Source organism: Rattus norvegicus, chromosome 5, assembly GCF_036323735.1.
Source record: "Rattus norvegicus strain BN/NHsdMcwi chromosome 5, GRCr8, whole genome shotgun sequence".
Taxonomy (NCBI): Eukaryota; Metazoa; Chordata; class Mammalia; order Rodentia; family Muridae; genus Rattus; species Rattus norvegicus.
The window spans coordinates 135,676,874-135,695,784 of record NC_086023.1 but is presented as its reverse complement, the minus strand read 5'-3'; the positions used below and the strand labels follow the sequence as shown (position 1 = coordinate 135,695,784).

At 43.2% G+C, this 18,911-nt stretch overlaps 1 protein-coding gene across 1 annotated transcript in view; it reads right to left on the bottom strand.

Annotated features, from left to right (window-relative positions):
* The window catches only part of Zswim5 (zinc finger, SWIM-type containing 5), a 117,035-nt gene that overhangs the window by 4,606 nt on the left and 93,518 nt on the right, over nucleotides 1-18,911 (bottom strand). Inside the window, exons 6-12 of the mRNA NM_001401321.1 lie at nucleotides 12,258-12,434; nucleotides 9,459-9,605; nucleotides 8,840-8,977; nucleotides 5,115-5,375; nucleotides 4,758-4,893; nucleotides 3,821-3,978; nucleotides 607-770 (exon numbers count right to left, since the gene is read on the bottom strand). Coding sequence (NP_001388250.1) covers nucleotides 607-770; nucleotides 3,821-3,978; nucleotides 4,758-4,893; nucleotides 5,115-5,375; nucleotides 8,840-8,977; nucleotides 9,459-9,605; nucleotides 12,258-12,434 — 1,181 coding nt within the window. The remainder of the gene's footprint in view (nucleotides 1-606; nucleotides 771-3,820; nucleotides 3,979-4,757; nucleotides 4,894-5,114; nucleotides 5,376-8,839; nucleotides 8,978-9,458; nucleotides 9,606-12,257; nucleotides 12,435-18,911) is intronic.

Genomic DNA, 18,911 nt, shown 5'->3' with positions numbered 1-18,911 from the left:
GCAATGTCCCTTGGGAACATTCTTTTAGTATCGAAACTTAAATACTAATGGATGTTAAAGAAACTGGAAGAAAGACAAATGTGTTCTTGGTTCTTTTTTTTTTTTTTCTTTTCTTTTTTTCGGAGCTGGGGACCGAACCCAGGGTCTTGCGCTTCCTAGGCAAGCGCTCTACCACTGAGCTAAATCCCCAACCCCCAACAAATGTGTTCTTAACAAAATAAAAGAGACATTCATATTACTTCATAATCCTCATTTCTGCAACTGGTCACGTGGCCTAAGCTGGTATTTGTAACTCCCTTCCTCTGCTACCCATTCTGTATTTCCTCCACCCTCAAGTCAGGACTGGAACTCAAGCAAGCCAGTAAGTAACATCCCTCCATGGCCTCTGCATCAGCTCCTGCTTCCTGACCTGAGTTCCAGTCTTGACTTCCTTTGGTGATGAGCAGCAATGTGACTATGTAAGCTGAATAAACCCTTTCCTCCCCAACTTGCTTCTTGGTCATGGTGTTTTATGCAGGACTAGAAACCCTGACTAAGACAGATACCTTCTGCCACTTGTCATTACTCTAGAAACCTCAAGTGGGGACAGTGCTGTCATACTCGTACCTGTAACCCCAGCTCCAGGGCTACGTTGAGCAGAGTGCTGTCTGCACTGCTGTCTGTGGGAGTAGCAATCTTGAATGCATCTTGAGCTAGTTTGAAGATGAGGGAGGAAGAATGGATGTGCTTCTGTATTGCTTCCAGAATAGTTCGTAGCCTCAGTGTATCCCCTATAGTCATTGGAAAAAGATGGAGGCAGGATTTCATTTGAGTTTCCCTAAGACAATAAACTGATTACAGCAAATACTAGTTGAATTATGCTAATTTAAACCCAATATTTCTGAATGCTACCATCTCTTCTGGTTTATCAAGCTGTCTCTTCTAATGCACGGTGGTTCTTTCTGTTTCTAGACACCACACAAATCCACCTCTCCCACCTTTTTCTAAAGGTTATTTTATTTTGTGTATATTGGTGTTTTACAACCATATATAGATCTGCTGTGTGATGTGTGTGCATCTGGAACCCACAGAGGTCAGAAGAGGGCCTTAAGTTCCCTGCAACTGGAAGATGTGAGCCACCATATGGATGCTGAGAACTAAGTCCAGGTCCTCTGGAAGAGCAGTCAGTGCTCTTCCACTGAGCTATCGCTCCAGCCCCTCCTCTCTCCCAAAAATATTTGGTGACACAATTGAAATATTAAGTGGAGTTCATACTTTAAAGTACATTGTCCTGTGTTACACAGTTCTATGAGTCCATAATCGCGATGTCATACAGGCTAATTTCACTGCCCTAAAAACTCCTGTGTTCTTCAAACCTTTCCCCATTTCTCCCGGACCCTGGTAACTATAATTTTATATAGTTGGAATCACATAGCTTTTTCAGATTGGCTTCTTGCAATATGCAATACATATTGAGGATCCTGTGTGGGTGAAGTTTATCTTCTTTTATTGCTAGATAGTATTCCATTGTATGGATATATATCACAGTTGTGAAGAACATTTTGGTTCCTTTGGGGGCAATTATGAGTAGACATGTGAGTATTCCTGTGCAGGTTTGGGGAATGTATATATTTTTGACTCTTTTGGGTAATAGGAACATGACTGCTGGAACATATGCTAAAGCTACATTTGACTTTGTTAAAAAACTGTCTTCCAAAGCGGCTGTGTATTTTATATTCTCCCAGCAATGAGCATTTCTTTTGTTCCAAACTGTTGCCAATGTCTTGATCTTAGCTATTCTAACAGTGTATATTGGTATCTCGATTTAATTTAAAATTTCCTAGTAATTTATTCTGTAGACCAGGCTGGCCTCAAACTCAGAGAGCCTTCTGCCTCTGCCTCCTGAGTACTAGGATTAAAGGCGTGTGCTACTGCTGGCTTTAGTAAGTTTTAAAATTGGACTGTTAACTTTCTGAGTTGTTTATTTTATTTTATTATTTTTTTGGAGACAAATTGATTTGTCTCGATTTGGAGTAGAGTCTCATGTATTCCAGGATGGCCTTGAACTTATGTAGCAGAGTCTGACCTTGAACTCCTGATCCTCCTTAATTCCCCTCCTGAATGCTGTGATTATAGATGTGTACTGCAATGCCTGGTTTATTCGGTGCTGGAGCTCAAACCCAGGGCTTCAAGCATGCTAGGCACATACTCTACCAACTGGGCTGCAGCCCCAGCCTCCGGATAAGTTTAAAAATTCTTTGTATTATGTGGGATATAAGTTCTTACATTGGTTTGGAAACACACTTTTATAATCAAGAGTGTCTTTGATGATCTGAGGGATTATGAACTTGGAGATATTAACACTTTGTGTCTTACTGACACAGAAATATATACTACTATATATAAATGTATAAAATACTATTATATTAATATTAACATTGATGGTCGCAAAATAATGTTATTTTGCCACAACTTTAGGTGGCTAAAGGAATAAACTTCCATGCTACAGATCTATGATTTCTGCGTTTATCTTCAAAAACATCCATAAAGGGCAAGTTCAAGGGCTGGAGAGACAGCTCGTTAGCGAAGAGCACTTGCTGCTCTATCATTAAGACTTAAGTTTGTATCCCGACAACCATATCAGGCACCTTCCAAAGCTTGTAATTCCAGCTCCCTGGGATCTGATGCCTCTTCTGGCTCCTGAAGGCATTACCACCAAGATATTTTTAATTAAAAAAAAAAAAAAAAAAGATAGCTGGGCAGTGGTGGTGAATGGCCTTTAACCCCAACATTAGGAAAGCAGAGGCAGGTGGATCTGAGTTTGAGGCCAACTTGGTCTACAGAGCAAGTTCCAGGACAGCCAGGGCTACACAGAGAAATCCTGTCTTAAGAAACAAAAGAGAAAGAAAAAAAGACATCTTAAAATAAATGTCCACAGTTTCCTGGTACAAGATACTCCGAGTCCACGCAGCTGGTACTTTACTGCAGCTCTTTGTTTCAAGCTTCTCTTCTCTTCTTTTGTGATGAAGCCTGCAGAGCTAAGATGACTACAGCCACTCCCCGGGCACAGTCATGCTGTATCCTTTGACCAAGTATGGTCGAATAATCACAACTCTGATGTAGTATGGAGAGTTATAAGTCTTTGAGGCTGAGACGCCACCAACAATGATCTCCATTTTATAGATTTTTGAAGTTGAGATTGGAAACTGACTTGATCAGATGGAAGATTACATTTAGAAATTAACTTAAAAATCATTCAATTATGAGGCCATGTATGGCGGTGGACACCTTTAATCTCAGCACTTGGGAGGTAGAGGCAAGGAGGATCTGGGTGAATCTGGGGCTACAGAGTGAGTTCTAAGACAGCTAGGCCTGTACAGAGAAACCCTGTCTCAAACAAACAATAAAAAAAACAAGTAAACATAAACAAATAAAATTTGGAGCTAGAGAGATGGGTTTTGGTTAGAGAATATATTGCTCTTACCCAAGTTCAGTTTGTAGAACCCATGTCAGGGGGCTCAAAGCCTCCTGTAACTCCACCTTTGAGGGCATCAGAAACCTCTAACTTCACTGAACACTGGGACTCATGTACACAGACACACAGTGTGAAATAAATTTTTTTAAGAAAAGTAAAAATCATTTGATTCGGGGTCTTACTATTCTAAAGTAACTGAGGCAGAATTATGCTCTGAATCCAGGTGCTCTTTCTAATGAAGTCAGCATGAAGATCCCCACTGCTCCTGTCAACACAGAACACATGGCTTCTCCTTTTCAGGAGACTTCCGGCCCTGGCTGGGTAGGCTTAGTAGAGATGCTGGATCTAATGTCTACCTGTGCTTACCTTTGGCAGCAGTCAGCATGGTGGAGGCCAGTTCACACTGCTGTGATTCCAAGTGCCCGAGAGTGAGCCAGCGAGGATAGCGGCTGGGCACCACTGACACCCTGTGATGGGGGTGGGCAGGGTCGCTTGCAGAAGACGAGTTTTCTAGAACAGGTAACCTAGAAGACCCAGGAAACACCGCCGTCAGTTTCATTTAGACTCTGGCCATTGTGACCCACTTTAGAGAAGTTTGCTTTCTGCTAGGGAGGAATTGGTTAGGGAAAGACAGGCTTTGATGGTTTTAAACCTACAATATATGCCAGGCAGGTACTTGGGTACTTGGAAACCTCAAGCTGAACAGTTTCCACTATAAAGAGATTTGACAGGCGCATAGAGTGCCACAGGGCTATTTTGAAGAGCATAGGAAACATATGCCAAGGAATTTCCCTTTTAGCTCAACAGTCCTCTCAGTCTTATGGCTTAACTAAAATTCTTTCTCTGTATGGTCTGCTACATCCTACAGATCTACATGTAAACCAAGAATCTTACTCTCGTTTGAAAACAAGGTTCTCAGAGCTTTGTTTCTGGCTGGGTCTTGGAGTATACATATTTATCTCTGCTCCTCCTACACTCCTCTGGGGACCTGCACCAGGACCCATGACTGATGGAGTTGTGCTAGGATATAAATCCCTTCTCAGGATACCCAAGTGCTTCCAAAACAGGGAGGCAACGTATCTATTATATCTTGGGGCACCTGCTCAGACAATTTACCCTAAATATGTGGAGGGGTCAAGTATTTCATTAATAAAGAGTCCCAGAGCCTAGGTCATATGAAAATACCTAGGTCCTGGTTTGGGAAAAGACACAAAGGGAGAAAGGGGAGTAGGATAGGCAGAGAATGCGGCACCGAAGACATCTGCATTCGCGGAGGCAATCAGGCTGGACATGGGCTACCCACCTCATGGCACGTAAGGCTAACTTATAAGACAGGTCTGGATCATGAGGCAGCAGAGCTGAGAACAAATACTTTGCAAAGGTGTGCATGGGAACACTCTCCCGGTGGATAACTTCTCCTAGACCGCTGAAGGGGCCTCCTGAAGGAAGAAGATGAGCCAGCCAGTTATTTAGGTGTTTGTTGGTTTATTTTCTTATGCCTATTCTAGCCTAGACTTGGGAGCCCAGGAACCCAGCTGAGGTTGTATGCTAACCTTCATTACTCTTTAATGTCATAAATATTTCTGAGTGTGCTATGTCAGAGAGGGGAGCCCAGAGTCATAACTAACGGTCTTGTTACCACAGCCCCCTTCCTCCTTACCTTCCAGCAGTAAGATGCACTGTTTCCGCAGGGTCTGCACTAGCTCCTCATCCAGCTGCAGCTCCTGGAGTTGGCTCAGGAGTTGCTCCTCATTACGGCACACCTTGTCCTGTGCATAGAGGCCTTCAGGCATCACCCTCTGTTGACCCATGCCCATGAGGGCGACTTCCAGGGCCAATGACAGGTACGACTCATTGCTACTTGGGCAGCCAGAAGCCACAGGGACGTGCTGGTAGACAGGAACTCTGCTTTCATTCACATCTGAGGACAGCAAGGGCACCAAGTTCTTTAGGACAGCTCTAGTGGGTTTTCTGTGTCCCTGCCTGTCCCACTTTGGAATATCAGTTGCTTAATAGTTATTATAAAGCTAAACCAGAGCCTCGACGCAGTAAGAAAAATACATTGAAAAAAGATAGAACCACAAAAAAGAACAATCACTCCAGCTCTTGCTCTTCCTCTCTCTTCTCTGCTCTCTTGTCCTCTTCTCTGTCTCTTCTCTCTACCTCCCCACCCCTGCTTTCCCTCCATGTGCCCATGGCCGGCCTCCTTTGTTCCTCCCCTCTTCTACTCTTCTTCTCTCATTAAACCTTTCCACGTGGAAAAAAGAAAAAAAGAAAAATCACTCCTTCAAATCACACACAAATTGGTTAGGCCAGTCAGAGAAGCATATGGTCTTATTTTTTGCCAATGTACAGTATAATCCGAGTGGTTTTGTGACTGTCCCACTACCTTAGTGTGAACACCTGTAGGGATGAGAGCATCTCCCTGTTCTAGTTTTCTCCAGAGCCTGACTCCAGAAGAGCAGTGTATGTCAGGCAAACAATGAAGCAAATGCACCTTCAGAATTCCCAAGCTCTAAGTGTTCTTGTGCAGATGAAGGTGACTAAAGATGTGTCCCTGTACAGGAGATTAGGACAATCAGGGCCTGTCCTGGCTTGACTTGGGTCAAGATACCTGAGATACCTGAGTCCCTTCAGTTTAACTCTTACTTTGGAAGCTCTTACTTTGCATCTTCTACGTTAGGATTTTATATGCTTCGCTGAAAACTTCAGGACATGAACAGTGTTTAGGGGCCAACGTCCTAGCTGGGTATGATGATATATGCCTGTAGTTTTAGCTTCTCAGGACACTGGTAAGAGGATGGCTTGAGTCTTTGAGTTCAAGAACAGCACAGGGAATAAAAAGGGTATGCATTCAATGAGAGCAGAGGCCCTTGTCTCTGTGAAGGCTCGATATCCTCCCTACAACCCGCTGTAGGGGAATGCTAGGGCTGGGAGATGGGAGGGGGTGGGTGGATTAGTGGGTGAACACTCTCATAGAGGCAGGGGGAGGAAGGAAGGGATTGGGGGATCCAGAGGGGAAACTGAGAAAGGGGATAACACTTGAAATATATGTAAAGAAAACATCCAATAAAAAAGGGGGGATATGCATAAGGGTTTGGAGGGAAGAACGGGGAGGGAGAGGCAATATAATTATAATTTCAAAAACAAAACTAACAAACAAAAAAGATCTTGATTCCCACCCCCCTTTCTATTAAATAGCTCTGGAAGACAATCAAGCGGCAGGTAATGCTAGTATCACATCAAGAGTAGCCATAATGTCTGCTTGCGAGTATGATAGTGTGGCAAGAGTTACTGATACCAAAGCAAATGCAAATAAAGTCAACACAGTGATAGCATAGGGAAGGGAGAACAACCACGTATCTGTCCTTGATATGGGGTACTTAGCCTTATCTTTTCTATTTGGCAAATTGGTATAAACCCACCTGGAGGAAGACTATTAAAAGAAAATCCGAGTGTAGCTAGGTAGCTAGCTAGATGCTGACAGGCTTAAAGGTCACTGGGCTGACTCCTTCATAGTCGCCAGTTCTAAAATGAGGGTCTCAGACTTCAGGGTTTTGATTATTGGTCAAAAAAAAAAAAAAAAAAAAACTGGCTCTGGGGCTGTAGAGGTGGCTCAGCAGTGAGAGCTTTGACTGGTCTTCCCGGGGAGGTGGCTTCAGTTCCTATCACCTATATCGAGTGGCCCAAAGCCACTTCTTGTTCTATATCTAGGGCGACCTGACACCTCTTTAACAAAAATAATGAAAGCAGAGGTGGGTTGGCTTGGCAGGTGGAATATTGAGTTTTATCTCTGGCCCTGGGTACAGAAACGACATTTTATTATGCAGGAGAAAAATAACTATTTAGGTAGGTGGAAGCTTCTCGGTAAAGAATAAAGAGTTATCATGGTCTTCCTTCCATCCTTCCTTCCGTCCTTCCTTTCCTCCCCCTCTTCTTCCTCCCCCTATCCCGGTTTTGCAAGATAGGGTTTTTCTGTGTAATCAGGCTGTCCTGGAACTCAGAGAGTCACCTGCCTCTTTCTCCCGAGTGCTGGGTTAAAGGCATGTGCCACCACCACCAACTGTCTTCTTTCTTAACACCTGGACAGGGAGGTATTAAGATGATATCTGAAGATGATGTTTGTTCCAGCAGTTTCAGAATCATATAAAGTCTACCTAAAAATGTAGTCTCTTAGTCACTGCTCATTCTTTGAAGGTATTTTGCTGTGCAGTGGCCCCTCTGACCACTGTACACTCTTCCTTTGAGAATGTATCACCCTACTCTAATAGAGTCCAAGGATCTTCTATACTACACTGTATTGTGCTTGTCTAGTTTTATTTGTTTGCTTTTGAGACAGGGTCTCACTATATATCCCTGGCTACGTGTAGACAAAGTGAGCCTCAAACTCATAGAGCTCCTCTTGCCTCTGCCTGCTAAATCCTGGGATTAAAGATATGCATGAGATTACAGATATTCGTGAGATCACAGATATGCATGAGATCACAGATATGCATGAGATCACAGATATACATGAGATTACAGATATGCGTGAGATTACAGATATGTGCCATCACACCCAGCTCTGTCTAAACTCTCTCAGCAGAGATCACAAGGATTGAGGAGTCAAAGGGAAACTAGAACAAGATCTGATAAGATGATTTCAAAGAAAGAAACATTGTTTTTTTAAAAGACTGATTTACGTATTTTACATGTATGAGTACTCTATCAGCATGTACACCTGCATGCCAGAAGAGGGCACTGGATCCCAGTATAGAAGGATGTGAGGCACTAAGTGGTTGCTGGGAATTGAACTCAATCTCTGGAAGAGCAGACATTGCTCTTAACCGCTGAACTATCTCTTCAGCCCTCTACTTTGTTTTGTTGTTTTTTGAGGCAGGGTCTTGTGCTATGTGGTCCAGAATGACCTTTTCAGTTGTAATTCACCAGCTTGAGCTTCCTAAGTGCTGAGATTATAAGCCTGAGCCACTATACTTGGCTCAAAAAAACGAGGAGGAAAGAGGAGGAGGAGGAGGAGGAGAAGAAGGAAGAGGAGGAAGAAGAGGAAGAGGAAGAGGAAGAAGAGAGAGTCAGTTAGTCAGCTGGTCAATCCATCTGTCCGTCCATCCAGGCTACCCTTGAAACCCTGGGCTCAAATGATCTTCCTGTTTTAGCCTCCTGAGAGTAGCTATGGCTACAGGTGGGCACTGCTATGAATACGTTAACACACACATTTCTGATAGAGGTTCTCTCCCCCTTCTAGACTGCTCTGAACTTTTGTCCTCTGACTCCTAAAGTTCCTCTAACCATTCTTATTCCCCTAAGGAAGCTAGTAAGGTGCAGCAGGAAAGCAGGGCTCACACGGCCACAGCAGAGAGGTGGCTTGTCTCAGGCTGACCCTCGTACCTGACATCTCCATGTAGCTGTCATCATTCAGGCGGCAGGCCTCAGTCAAAGTGAGAAACAGGCAGCCAATGGGATCCAGGGGATGGCCCACCCAGCCCTCCAGGTTTGTGATTGTTGTTGTTCCTCTCTGCAACAACTCTGGAAATAAGCAGGTTTCAAATTTTAGACAGAGAGAGAAGGGAATGTACTTCTGCTTTCATTTCCTAATCAGTCTCACTCAGTCCTTGACCAGAAAGTCAAAGAAAAGCTCCCCATACTGTCATGTCTTTGCTGGATTGGCCTGATTGCAATCTCCCCAGCCAGTTCTAGTTTATATTGTGGGCTGGCAGTGCATATATGGAGACAGCTTTTCAGTTCAAAAGCATCTTCTCCAGGTCTTAATGGGTCTTCCAGGAGGAAGCCTGGAAGCTTCCTGTGAAAAGCAGGCTCATTGTTCCTGTTTCACAGACAATAAATAAAGCTGAGAGTCACAGAATGGCGGGAAGGCACTCCACTCAGCAGGTAGAATTACTTGGAATTCTCAAGCCCATGGTACTGAGTGAAAATTAGCTTCTTCATCCTTTTATCTCTTTCAGATCCTTATCACCCCAGGATGTTAGAGGATCCCTAATCACTATACCTTTCTTCTGATGTTTGTAGATCTCCAGCTGCCGCTGCTGCTGCAACCTCAGAGTATTAATGATGGCCACCGTGAGTCTGAGAGCCTCTTTTGGATACCCATGAGATCGCAGCGCATCAACCCGAGCACAGGCTGTAGGTACATGCTCTACAAGTCAGGAAGAAAATATTTTGTTTGAGTTAAAATTTCAAATCAGGAAAGTCCTATGTTTAACAGACAAAGAGATCTGTCCAGTTCTCAGATTCAACTTGGCGTCTGCTTTAGAACAGGGACCGTGTTTTTTATCTTCGAGGATGTAAGTGGAAGAAGCCATCTTGTAAGGGCTCCTCTAACCTCAGTGATGGTTTATTGTAGAAGGGATATACAATCAGAACACTAAAAAGCAGACTCTGTGAATGTGCACTATGGGAACCTGGTGGAGGCAGCAACTAGCTGTCTAAAGGAAAAGCCTCAGCAAATGATTAGCTTTATTTTCAGAGGCGGGGGTCTCATGTAGCCTAGATTGGTTGTAAACTCTGATATGCAGCTGACGGTGGCCTTGAATTCCCGATTCCTCTTGCTTTCAAGTTTTGGGATTCTAAGCGTGTACTATCAGGTCTAGCTAGCTTCATTATCAAATGGTTAATACATTCATTTAGTAACCCTATGTCTCCTGAGGACCTATATTGTATGCCAGGTAGTGCACTGGGCAAAGGAAATACAGAAATAGAGAAGACATGACAGCTGCACTAAGTGCTTATGACTGATATCTAAACAGACAGTTGTAAGGCACTGACATGACAATACCTACACTGAAAATATCTCAACTAGGCTTGAAGAACAAGAATGATCATGAACAGGTAGGTAAACAAGGAGGACTTTCTTAGCAAAGAGTACATATGAATAATCATGTATAAATAAGATCATAACTAAAGTCTAGATAATTTCTTTGGAGTATGGCATACAGTCCAAGGTAGTTAGAGCTAGGCTATAAGACTGGAGATAGCCTAGAAAGGAGTACACAGAGATCTGCTGGCTCCGCCTCCTGAGTGTGCCACCATGCCCAGTAACTATCAACTTCTCAAAATGGGAATGATCCTAACAAGCCTTTCAATTGCTTTGTCATTCCTTTAGAGCTAATATTGAAAGTTACAGAATAACTGGGACTGGGAGGTGGAAGCAGGAGGATCCCTGGGGCTGGCTGGCTGGTCTAGCTAAATTGGTAAGCTTCAGGTTTAGGGACAGACTGAAATATCTGTCTCAAAATAAAAGGTGGAGAGAGATGGAGAAAGATACCTGATATCTACTTCTGTCCTTCACACCCACATCCACACATCTGAATGTGTAACCACACACACACAAATACATGTGCACATACAAGCATATATACAACAAACACATAAAGTGCAGACTTAAAGATATAAATAAGTAAAATACAAAATAAAAACTGATAATGACTCTTTACAGTTCCATGTATATTTACCCAGATTTTTCATTTCTAAATAAAATTGGGATATTATAATTATTCTTTTCAACTTAACAGTACATTGTGAATATTTTTCAATGGTGTTAAATATGCTTGTATAACAGTCAAGATAAATATGTGTCACCCCGCTGACTGTTCCTTTACTGCTTTATCAATTCCATATCGTTGGACACTGAAGTAGTTCCCCACTCCCAGCTGTACGTCACTGTCTGTACTGTAACAATCCCTTAGCTTGCTTGCTTAGTTAGGTAGTTTGTTAGCGGTGTTTGCAAACAGAGTCTCACTGTGTAGCCCTAGCTAGTCTAGAACCCGCTACGTAGACCATACTAGCACCAAACTCAGAGAGCCACCTACCCTGACTCCCAATTTCTGAGGTTAAGTTACCATCACACTAAGCTCCAAGCTCTATTTTAGAATGGGTGCACTCTAGCGAAGCTAAGGACAGACTGATGTAAACCAGACAACTCGTGCAGCAGCAGTTTAAACTAGATCAAACACTTCTGTCCTGTCATAAAGGATGCTAGGAAGATGAGGCAGAGGAAAGGAGACAGTCTGGTGACAAACAAACTGACTGCATCCTAGTTCCTAGCATGGGGTAACTGCAGTTTCAAACAGTGTTGTTTTCATGTGTGTATGCTCATGTGTATGCACATGTATGCTTATACCTGTGGGAGTTAGTCCTTGGACATTATCCACCTCTTAACATTTTAAAAATGTTTTTGTGTTTTCCATGAACGTGAGTTCAAGCATGTGTACGTCATACATAGACTGCATGGAGGCTCCAGCAATCAAACGTAGGTCATCTTGCTCTCACTGGCCTGGAACTGGCCATTACGTTAAGCTAGGCTGGAATCTGCTGTCGCTGCCTCCACAGTGCTGGGATTTTTAAGTACACACCCCATGCTTGGATTATTTGACATGGGCCGTGGGGATCAAACTCTGGTTCTTACTGACCAAGCTACCTCCTAGGTTCCCACCGTGCAAACAAAAGATATAAATTCTGAGCAGAATATAATGTTGCTGAGTAACAGATAACTGAAAGTGTATAAACTGGTGTCTCATGGCTTCCTTGTTACTCTTCAGTGTGTATCAACTGCTTTATCTTTTCCCCAAAGCTTAGGGAAAGTATACGTGTTTCCACTTGAGATTAGTGTACACCAGTTAAGCATACATACAAATGAAGTAGGCCTCAAATAAATGGCCTGACTGTGAATAAATGATCCAAGAGAGATGGGTAGACTGTAAGTTGTAGCTAGTATTGCTGGGACCCATGCTGTTGGCACAGGTGGGATTGGGACCTGATATTCTTGGGAGCACAGGAGGGCTAGACTTACCTAGCCACAGTGGCTGGCCATGGGAATTAAAGAGTAGCCGCTCATTTTCCCGCTGGCAGGCAGGAGCTGTATAGATATCACTGCTGATTATTCGCTGTAGGTGGCTGTCTTGCCAATGTAACTCACGACCTTCAATGGCTCTAGTGAAGACTGTTCGTCTCGGTCTGGATAAAGAGTCTGGGGAAAGAAAATCAACGGCTGAATAATCTGAAGCTCTAACGTGGCTCTTCTATGTCCTCTATCAAAAACAAAAAATAAAACAAAACAAAAATCTCATCCCCTCCTCCCAAAAATCTTATACAGAGGGCAATAAATTCCTTTTTCTTTAAAACAACTTTCTACTGGGTCTCAGAGCCACATGAAGGCTTGAAGAAACAGCTCAATATTAAAGATATAAACTGTTTTCCATATCGGTCAGAAAAAAAAGAAAAAAGCAGCTAGGTAATATCCTTAACTAATCATGACTTGTTTCATTTGCAGCAGGACTCTTATTATTTGGTATTCATATCAGAAGCTGAAAAAATGACTCAGGAGCCTGACACAGGAAGCTTACGAGTTTGCGGCTAGTTTGGGTAACATAATACTCTTGTTTTAACAAACAACATCCCCTGCCTCAGGTAGGTCCTCTAAAAATAAAAAACAAATAAAAAACTGATAAATAAATGAATGAATAAATGGTTAAATAGAAAAAAGCTGAGAGAGATGTTATAGTTTGTTGGCTTACAGTTTGTTCTCAAGAGAAACTGATGCTGACGAACATTCTCACTGAGATCTGACCATGCTACTTCCCTTCAGGAAAAGGACTTTGGGGAAATCAACACTACAGACAAGCCAGATCATGTCACCGCCTGTATCTGTGTCTGTTTGTCTGCCTCTTTCCTATTTTAAGAATGTTGAGTCTGTCCCAAAGTTAAATGCAATTAATGCTTTGGTGGTGATCCATGAAAAGGGCTTAGAACAGAGATGGACTCATTTCTCAACACAAAGTATACTGTGCCTGTTTCATCTTGCCGCTCTCACAGCACAGTAGCTCCAACACTGTGAAAACACGTAACTGAGGCCCCGAGAGTTAGAGTCCCTTTGCAGGGGACAGCTTAGCTCTTTATTTGGAATTCCAATTTCTCCTCCTTCCTTCCTTCCTTCCTTCCTTCCTTCCTTCTTTCCTTCCTTCCTTTCTCTCTCTCTTTCTTTCTTTCTCTCTCTCTTTTTCTTTCTTTCTTCCTTCCTTCCTTTTCTTTTTTCTCTCTTCCCTTCCCTTCCTTCATTTATTTATTTCTGCCATTTTAGTCTTTGCTAGTCTCCCACATAGGTTAGCTGTATCTACTCAAATAGAATATAATAAAGTCTTCCAAAAGTTCACCTATTTTGGGGTGTGTGTGGGAAAGTTGAGATAGGGTTTAAATTGCTATGTAGCTGAGGTTGGCCTTGAATTTGATCCTCCTGCTTCTACCTCACGAATGCTGGGATCACCATGCCTGACTTCATGAACTCAGTTTTATAAAAAGAGTTGTGGTTAATGCATGCATTCGCGTACTTGAATGTATGTGTACCATGAGCACTGGGTCAGAAAAGGACACCAGACTCCCTGGAACTGGAGATACAGGCAGTTATGAGACTCCTGATGTTGGGGCTGGGAACTGAATCCAGGTTCTGTTCAAGAGCAGCAAGTGCTCTCAATTGCTGAATCATCTCTCCATCCACTGGGGGGCGGCGGGGACGGGGGGGGGGGGGAGCGCGAGTGAGCACTGGCTGCTCTTCCAGAGGACCTGGGTTCAACTCCCACCACCCACATGGCAGTTTATAACTGTCTGTAGCTCCAGTTTCAGAAGACTCAACATTTTCTTGGCCTCCTTGTGCACCAGGCATCCACATGGAACAGAGACAAATCAGGCAAAACACCCATACACATAAACGAAATGAAAAATGAATTTTAAAAAAGAATGGGACATGAATGAACAAAATGCAAGATCTACTTCATGAGGACTTATATAGACTCACAGGTATAATATCTAAGAAGATAAAAAACCCAGGCTGCGGGGTTGGGGATTTAGTTCAGTGGTAGAGCGCTTGCCTAGGAACCGAAAGGCCCTGGGTTCGGTCCCCAGCTCCGAAAAAAAGAAAAAGAAAAAGAAAAAGAAAAAGAAAAAAAAAAAGAGGGGCTGGAGAGATGGCTCAGTGGTTAAGAGCACCGACTGCTCTTCCCGAGGTCCTGAGTTCAAATCCCAGCAACCACATGGTGGCTTACAACCATCTGTAATGAAATCTGATGCCCTCTTCTGGTGTATCTGAAGACAGCTACAGTGTACTCATAGATAATAAATAAATAAAATATTTAAAAAAAAAAAAGAAAAGAAAAAAAAAAGAAAAAAAGAAAAAAAAAAAACCCAGGCTGCAGAGATGGTTCAGGGGTCAAGTGCACTGGTTACTTTTCCAGAGGGCTCGAGTTCAATTCTCAGCACCTACGTGGTGGCTCATGGTCATCTGAAGATCCAGTTCCAGGGGGATCTGATATCCTCTTTCGGAAAAACTCTTTTTTTTTTTTTTTTTTTTTTTGGTTCTTTTTTTCGGAGCTGGGGACCGAACCCAGGGCCTTGCGCTTCCTAGGTAAGCGCTCTACCACTGAGCTAAATCCCCAGCCCCCGGAAAAACTCTTATAAACATGTGTTAGCTTACAGGTGATTCCTTCAGCAATGGCTGAAGTCATCACCTGCTGCTGTCAGGCTGTGTATAAAAGGGCCGCCTCATCCCCCTCTCCCTCTGTTCCAGCACTGCCTCTCTCCCGCTTTCTCTCCTCCGTGCCCCACCCCCTTCTCTGCCCTTGTTTGTCTGCTTGTCTACTTGTCCACTCATCTGACTCAACCTTTTCCCAGGTCTTCATTCCACTCCTGTCCCCTCTGGCAAAACTGCTTTATACCAGATCTGGTGGTTGGCACAATTACTCAGGGGCATACCTTGGCATGGGCCCATCAGGTACCTTGCCACTAGCAACTGGATTCTTGGACTTCCTGCTCACAACCAGTCATTGTTGGATTAGCTGGACTGCAGCCTGTAAGTCATCCCAATAAATCCATAGATAGATAGATAGATAGATAGATAGATAGATAGATAGATAGTCATTCCATAAGATATGTGACTCTAGAGAACCCTGAGAAAGGAAGACAAATGAATGTCTCCAGACTGGGCATGGTGGTACAGGTCTGTAATTCTAGTACTTGGGAGGCAGAGACAGGAGGATTAGCAAGCTGGAGGACAGCCTGTGCCGGCCTGTCTAAAAACATAAACACAAAACAAAGAGTGAAAAAGAATAAGAAAAAAGGAGTAGAAAGAGATTAAGACATAAGCAGAGGCCTTGCAAAGGAAGTAAACATACAAAGCTACTGTTAAGAGGAAACATCTGAGCAGGAGCTACACCTTAGGGATTAGCAGATAGATAATAAAATAGTGCACTCACAAAGGTAGGACACAAGTGGTCTGATGACAGTGCCAGGCACTGAAAGCATGGATACTGGACAGTAGAGGAGGAGACAGTAAAACCCACTTAGAAGAGGACAATGAGATAGTGTGAACCCAGAGAGATTAGAAATCAAATGACAAAGACATTTCAAGCAGGAAATGACCAATGTCAAACACTGCTAAAAAGCCAAAGGTCAATTAAAATTGCAACTGAGAGGGCTGGAGAGGTGGCTCAGTGGTTAAGAGCACTGACTGCTCTTCCTAGAGGTCCCGAGTTCAATTCCCAGCGACCACACGGTGGCTCGAAACCATCTGTAATGGGATCCGATGTCCTCTTCTGGTTTGTCTGAAGACAGCAACAGTGTACTCAGATACATAAAAAAAAATTACACCTGAGAAGCAACATTCAAATTGGCCCTAGATGATACGTGACCAGTACAGAGCTTAGTACAGGCTGAAAACCTAAGTAAATATATATTACTCAAAAGAGAGAGAGAAGTAAATATATATTTTTCTTGGTATATATAGTAAGTATGCATGATTCTTGCAAATATTTGTTTGTTTTGGAGACAGGGTTTCTCTATGTAGCCCCTGCTGTCCTCGAACTTACTCTGTTGACCAGGCTGGGCTGGAACTCAAGGGATCCACCTGCCTCTACCTCCTGATTAAAGGTGTGTGCCACCACTGCCTGGATTCTTTTAGTTGAAAATACCTTAAAAATTATAAATAATAAGGTATTGTGATTATCTCCCAATCTTCTATATCCAAATTTTTCCCTACTCCATGAATCATTCCTATGAGTTACAAAATACAAGCCCACTGCTATGCCTCTCATCCTCAAGCAAAGCAAAAAAACTCTCAGAACTTCATGTACCTTTCTGGGATGCCTTTCTCTGAGGTATAAGAATTAAGAAAAATGGTTCATATCTAGGGAGTAGGAGGGGGTTTGACTTAGAAATACAAGCAAAGGAAGAGGCAGAATACATGAACGGATACAGCACATCTGTCTCTGTCCTTCTCTGCATGACAGGATTCTCTGTGTATCCCTGGCTCTTCTGGAGCCCAGGCTGGCCTCAAACTCAGTGATCTGCTGGCCTCTGCCTCCCCTGTGCTAGGATTAAAGGCACACACCACCATCACCAGACTCTTTTAGACCTTCTGAAACAATAGTTTTTGTTTGAATGTTTAATTCCATAACACAGAAATGGGAGGTTTGGAAATGTTCTTCTAATTTCTCTTTATTAAGTTTTATTTTGACACAGGGTCTTACTATGTAGCACTGGCTGTCCTGGAACTCAGTTTGTATACTCTGGCTGATCTTGAATTCATAGATCTCTTTGCCTCTGTCTCCCATGCTGTGTACCAACCAGCAGTCCTTTGCTTTTTACTTTGAAGCAGGGCCTACGTTTCCCAGACTGATGTACAATGTATGACTTTCCTGCCTAGCTGGAATTACAGGCCTGGGCCACAATACCTTATGACACTTGTACTTTGGGTAGGCATTATACCTGAATGATTTTTCCCGTCTTAGTTAGGGTTTCTATTGCTGTGATTAAACACTATGACCAAAAAACAAGTTGGGAAGGAAAGAGTTTATTTGGCTTGTATTTCCACACTGCTGTTCATCACTAAAGGAAATCGGGACAGAAACTCAAGCAGGGCAGGAGCTGGTGCAGAGGCCACGAGGGGATGCTGCTTACTGGCTTGCTCCACATGGCTTGCTCAACCTGCTTTCTTATGGAACCCAGGACCACCAGCCAAGGGGTGGCCCCATCTACAATGGGCTGGGCCCTTTCCTATTGGTCACTGATTGAGAAAATGCCTTACAGCTGGACCTCATGGAAGCATTTCCTCAACTGAAGCTCCTTCCTCTCTGATGACTAACTTGTGTTCAGTTGACACAAAACCAGCCAGTCTACTGCCTTTGTGCACATTTGCTTGTCAAGTACTGTATCTATAATGTCTACGAAGGAGAAGCCAAATCCAGCTGAGAACAAGAGGGAGAGGGAGTATGGAGCGTTCTGAGGGAACGATGGTATAAAATAATAACTTAAAAAAAGAAACAGGGGGTTGGGGATTTAGCTCAGTGGTAGTGCGTTTGCCTAGGAAGCCCAAGGCCCTGGGTTCAGTCCCCAGCTCCAAAAAAAAGAAAAAAAAAAAAAAAAAAAAAAAAAAAGAAACAGGCAGGGCTGGAGAGATGGCTCAGTGGTTAAGAGCACTGACTGCTCTTCCAGAGGTCCTGAGTTCAATTCCCAGCAACCACATGGTGGCTCACAACCATCTGTAATGAGATCTGATGCCCTCTTCTGGTGTGTCTGAAGATAGCTACAATGTCTTCACTTAAAAAAATAAAAGAAACAGGCATAGACTATGCAAATGTAGTAGATGGCTAGAGAGCATTGAAGAGCACATGATATGAGTGGTCATAAACTTAAAATAAGACCATTTACCATAGTTATTTCTCCCCAGTTACACTCAGCTACACAATCACAAGTACCAAGTAATTAGAAGACTTGATTAACTAGGGAGAGAGGATGGGGGGCATCCATCAAAATCCTAAAGGAAAGGAACCAGCAGCTGAGAATACAGTAGAGTATGTTCCTGCAACCACAGGCAGCAAAGACTACAGTAGCACGTGCAATCGCAGAATAAAGAAAGCTGAGGTAAGTTCAAGGCCAGCCCTGGGTGTGAGGTTTTTTGTTTAGATCTTTATTTGTTTATGTATTTTATGCATATGAGTGCTCTATCTGTAGAGGACATTCAATCTCATTACAGATGGTTGTGAGCCTCCATGTGGTTGCTGGGAATTGAACTCAGGACCTCTGGGAGAGGAGCCAGTGTTGTTAACTGCTGAGCTGTCTCTCCAGTTATCTATAATAAGATCTCAGAGACTGGCGGGGGGGGGGGGGGGGGAGGGAGGGAGGGAGAGAGAGAGAGAGAGAGAGAGAGAGAGAGAGAGAGAGAACACAAACAAACCAGCTAACCCTCAGATTGGGCTGTGGGTGGAAAAGAACTGATAATAATAAGAACCAACACAAAATGAAAATTTCCAGAGAAGGGACTGTAATGGTATATTTTTGATCATCTATGCTACTAAAGTCTATATTAATGTGATGGCTTCCTGGGTTATGTAGTTAGATGAGGGCCAGGAGTGGGTATCTTAATGAAGGGACAAAATTATAATCTCTTCAAGGATCATTA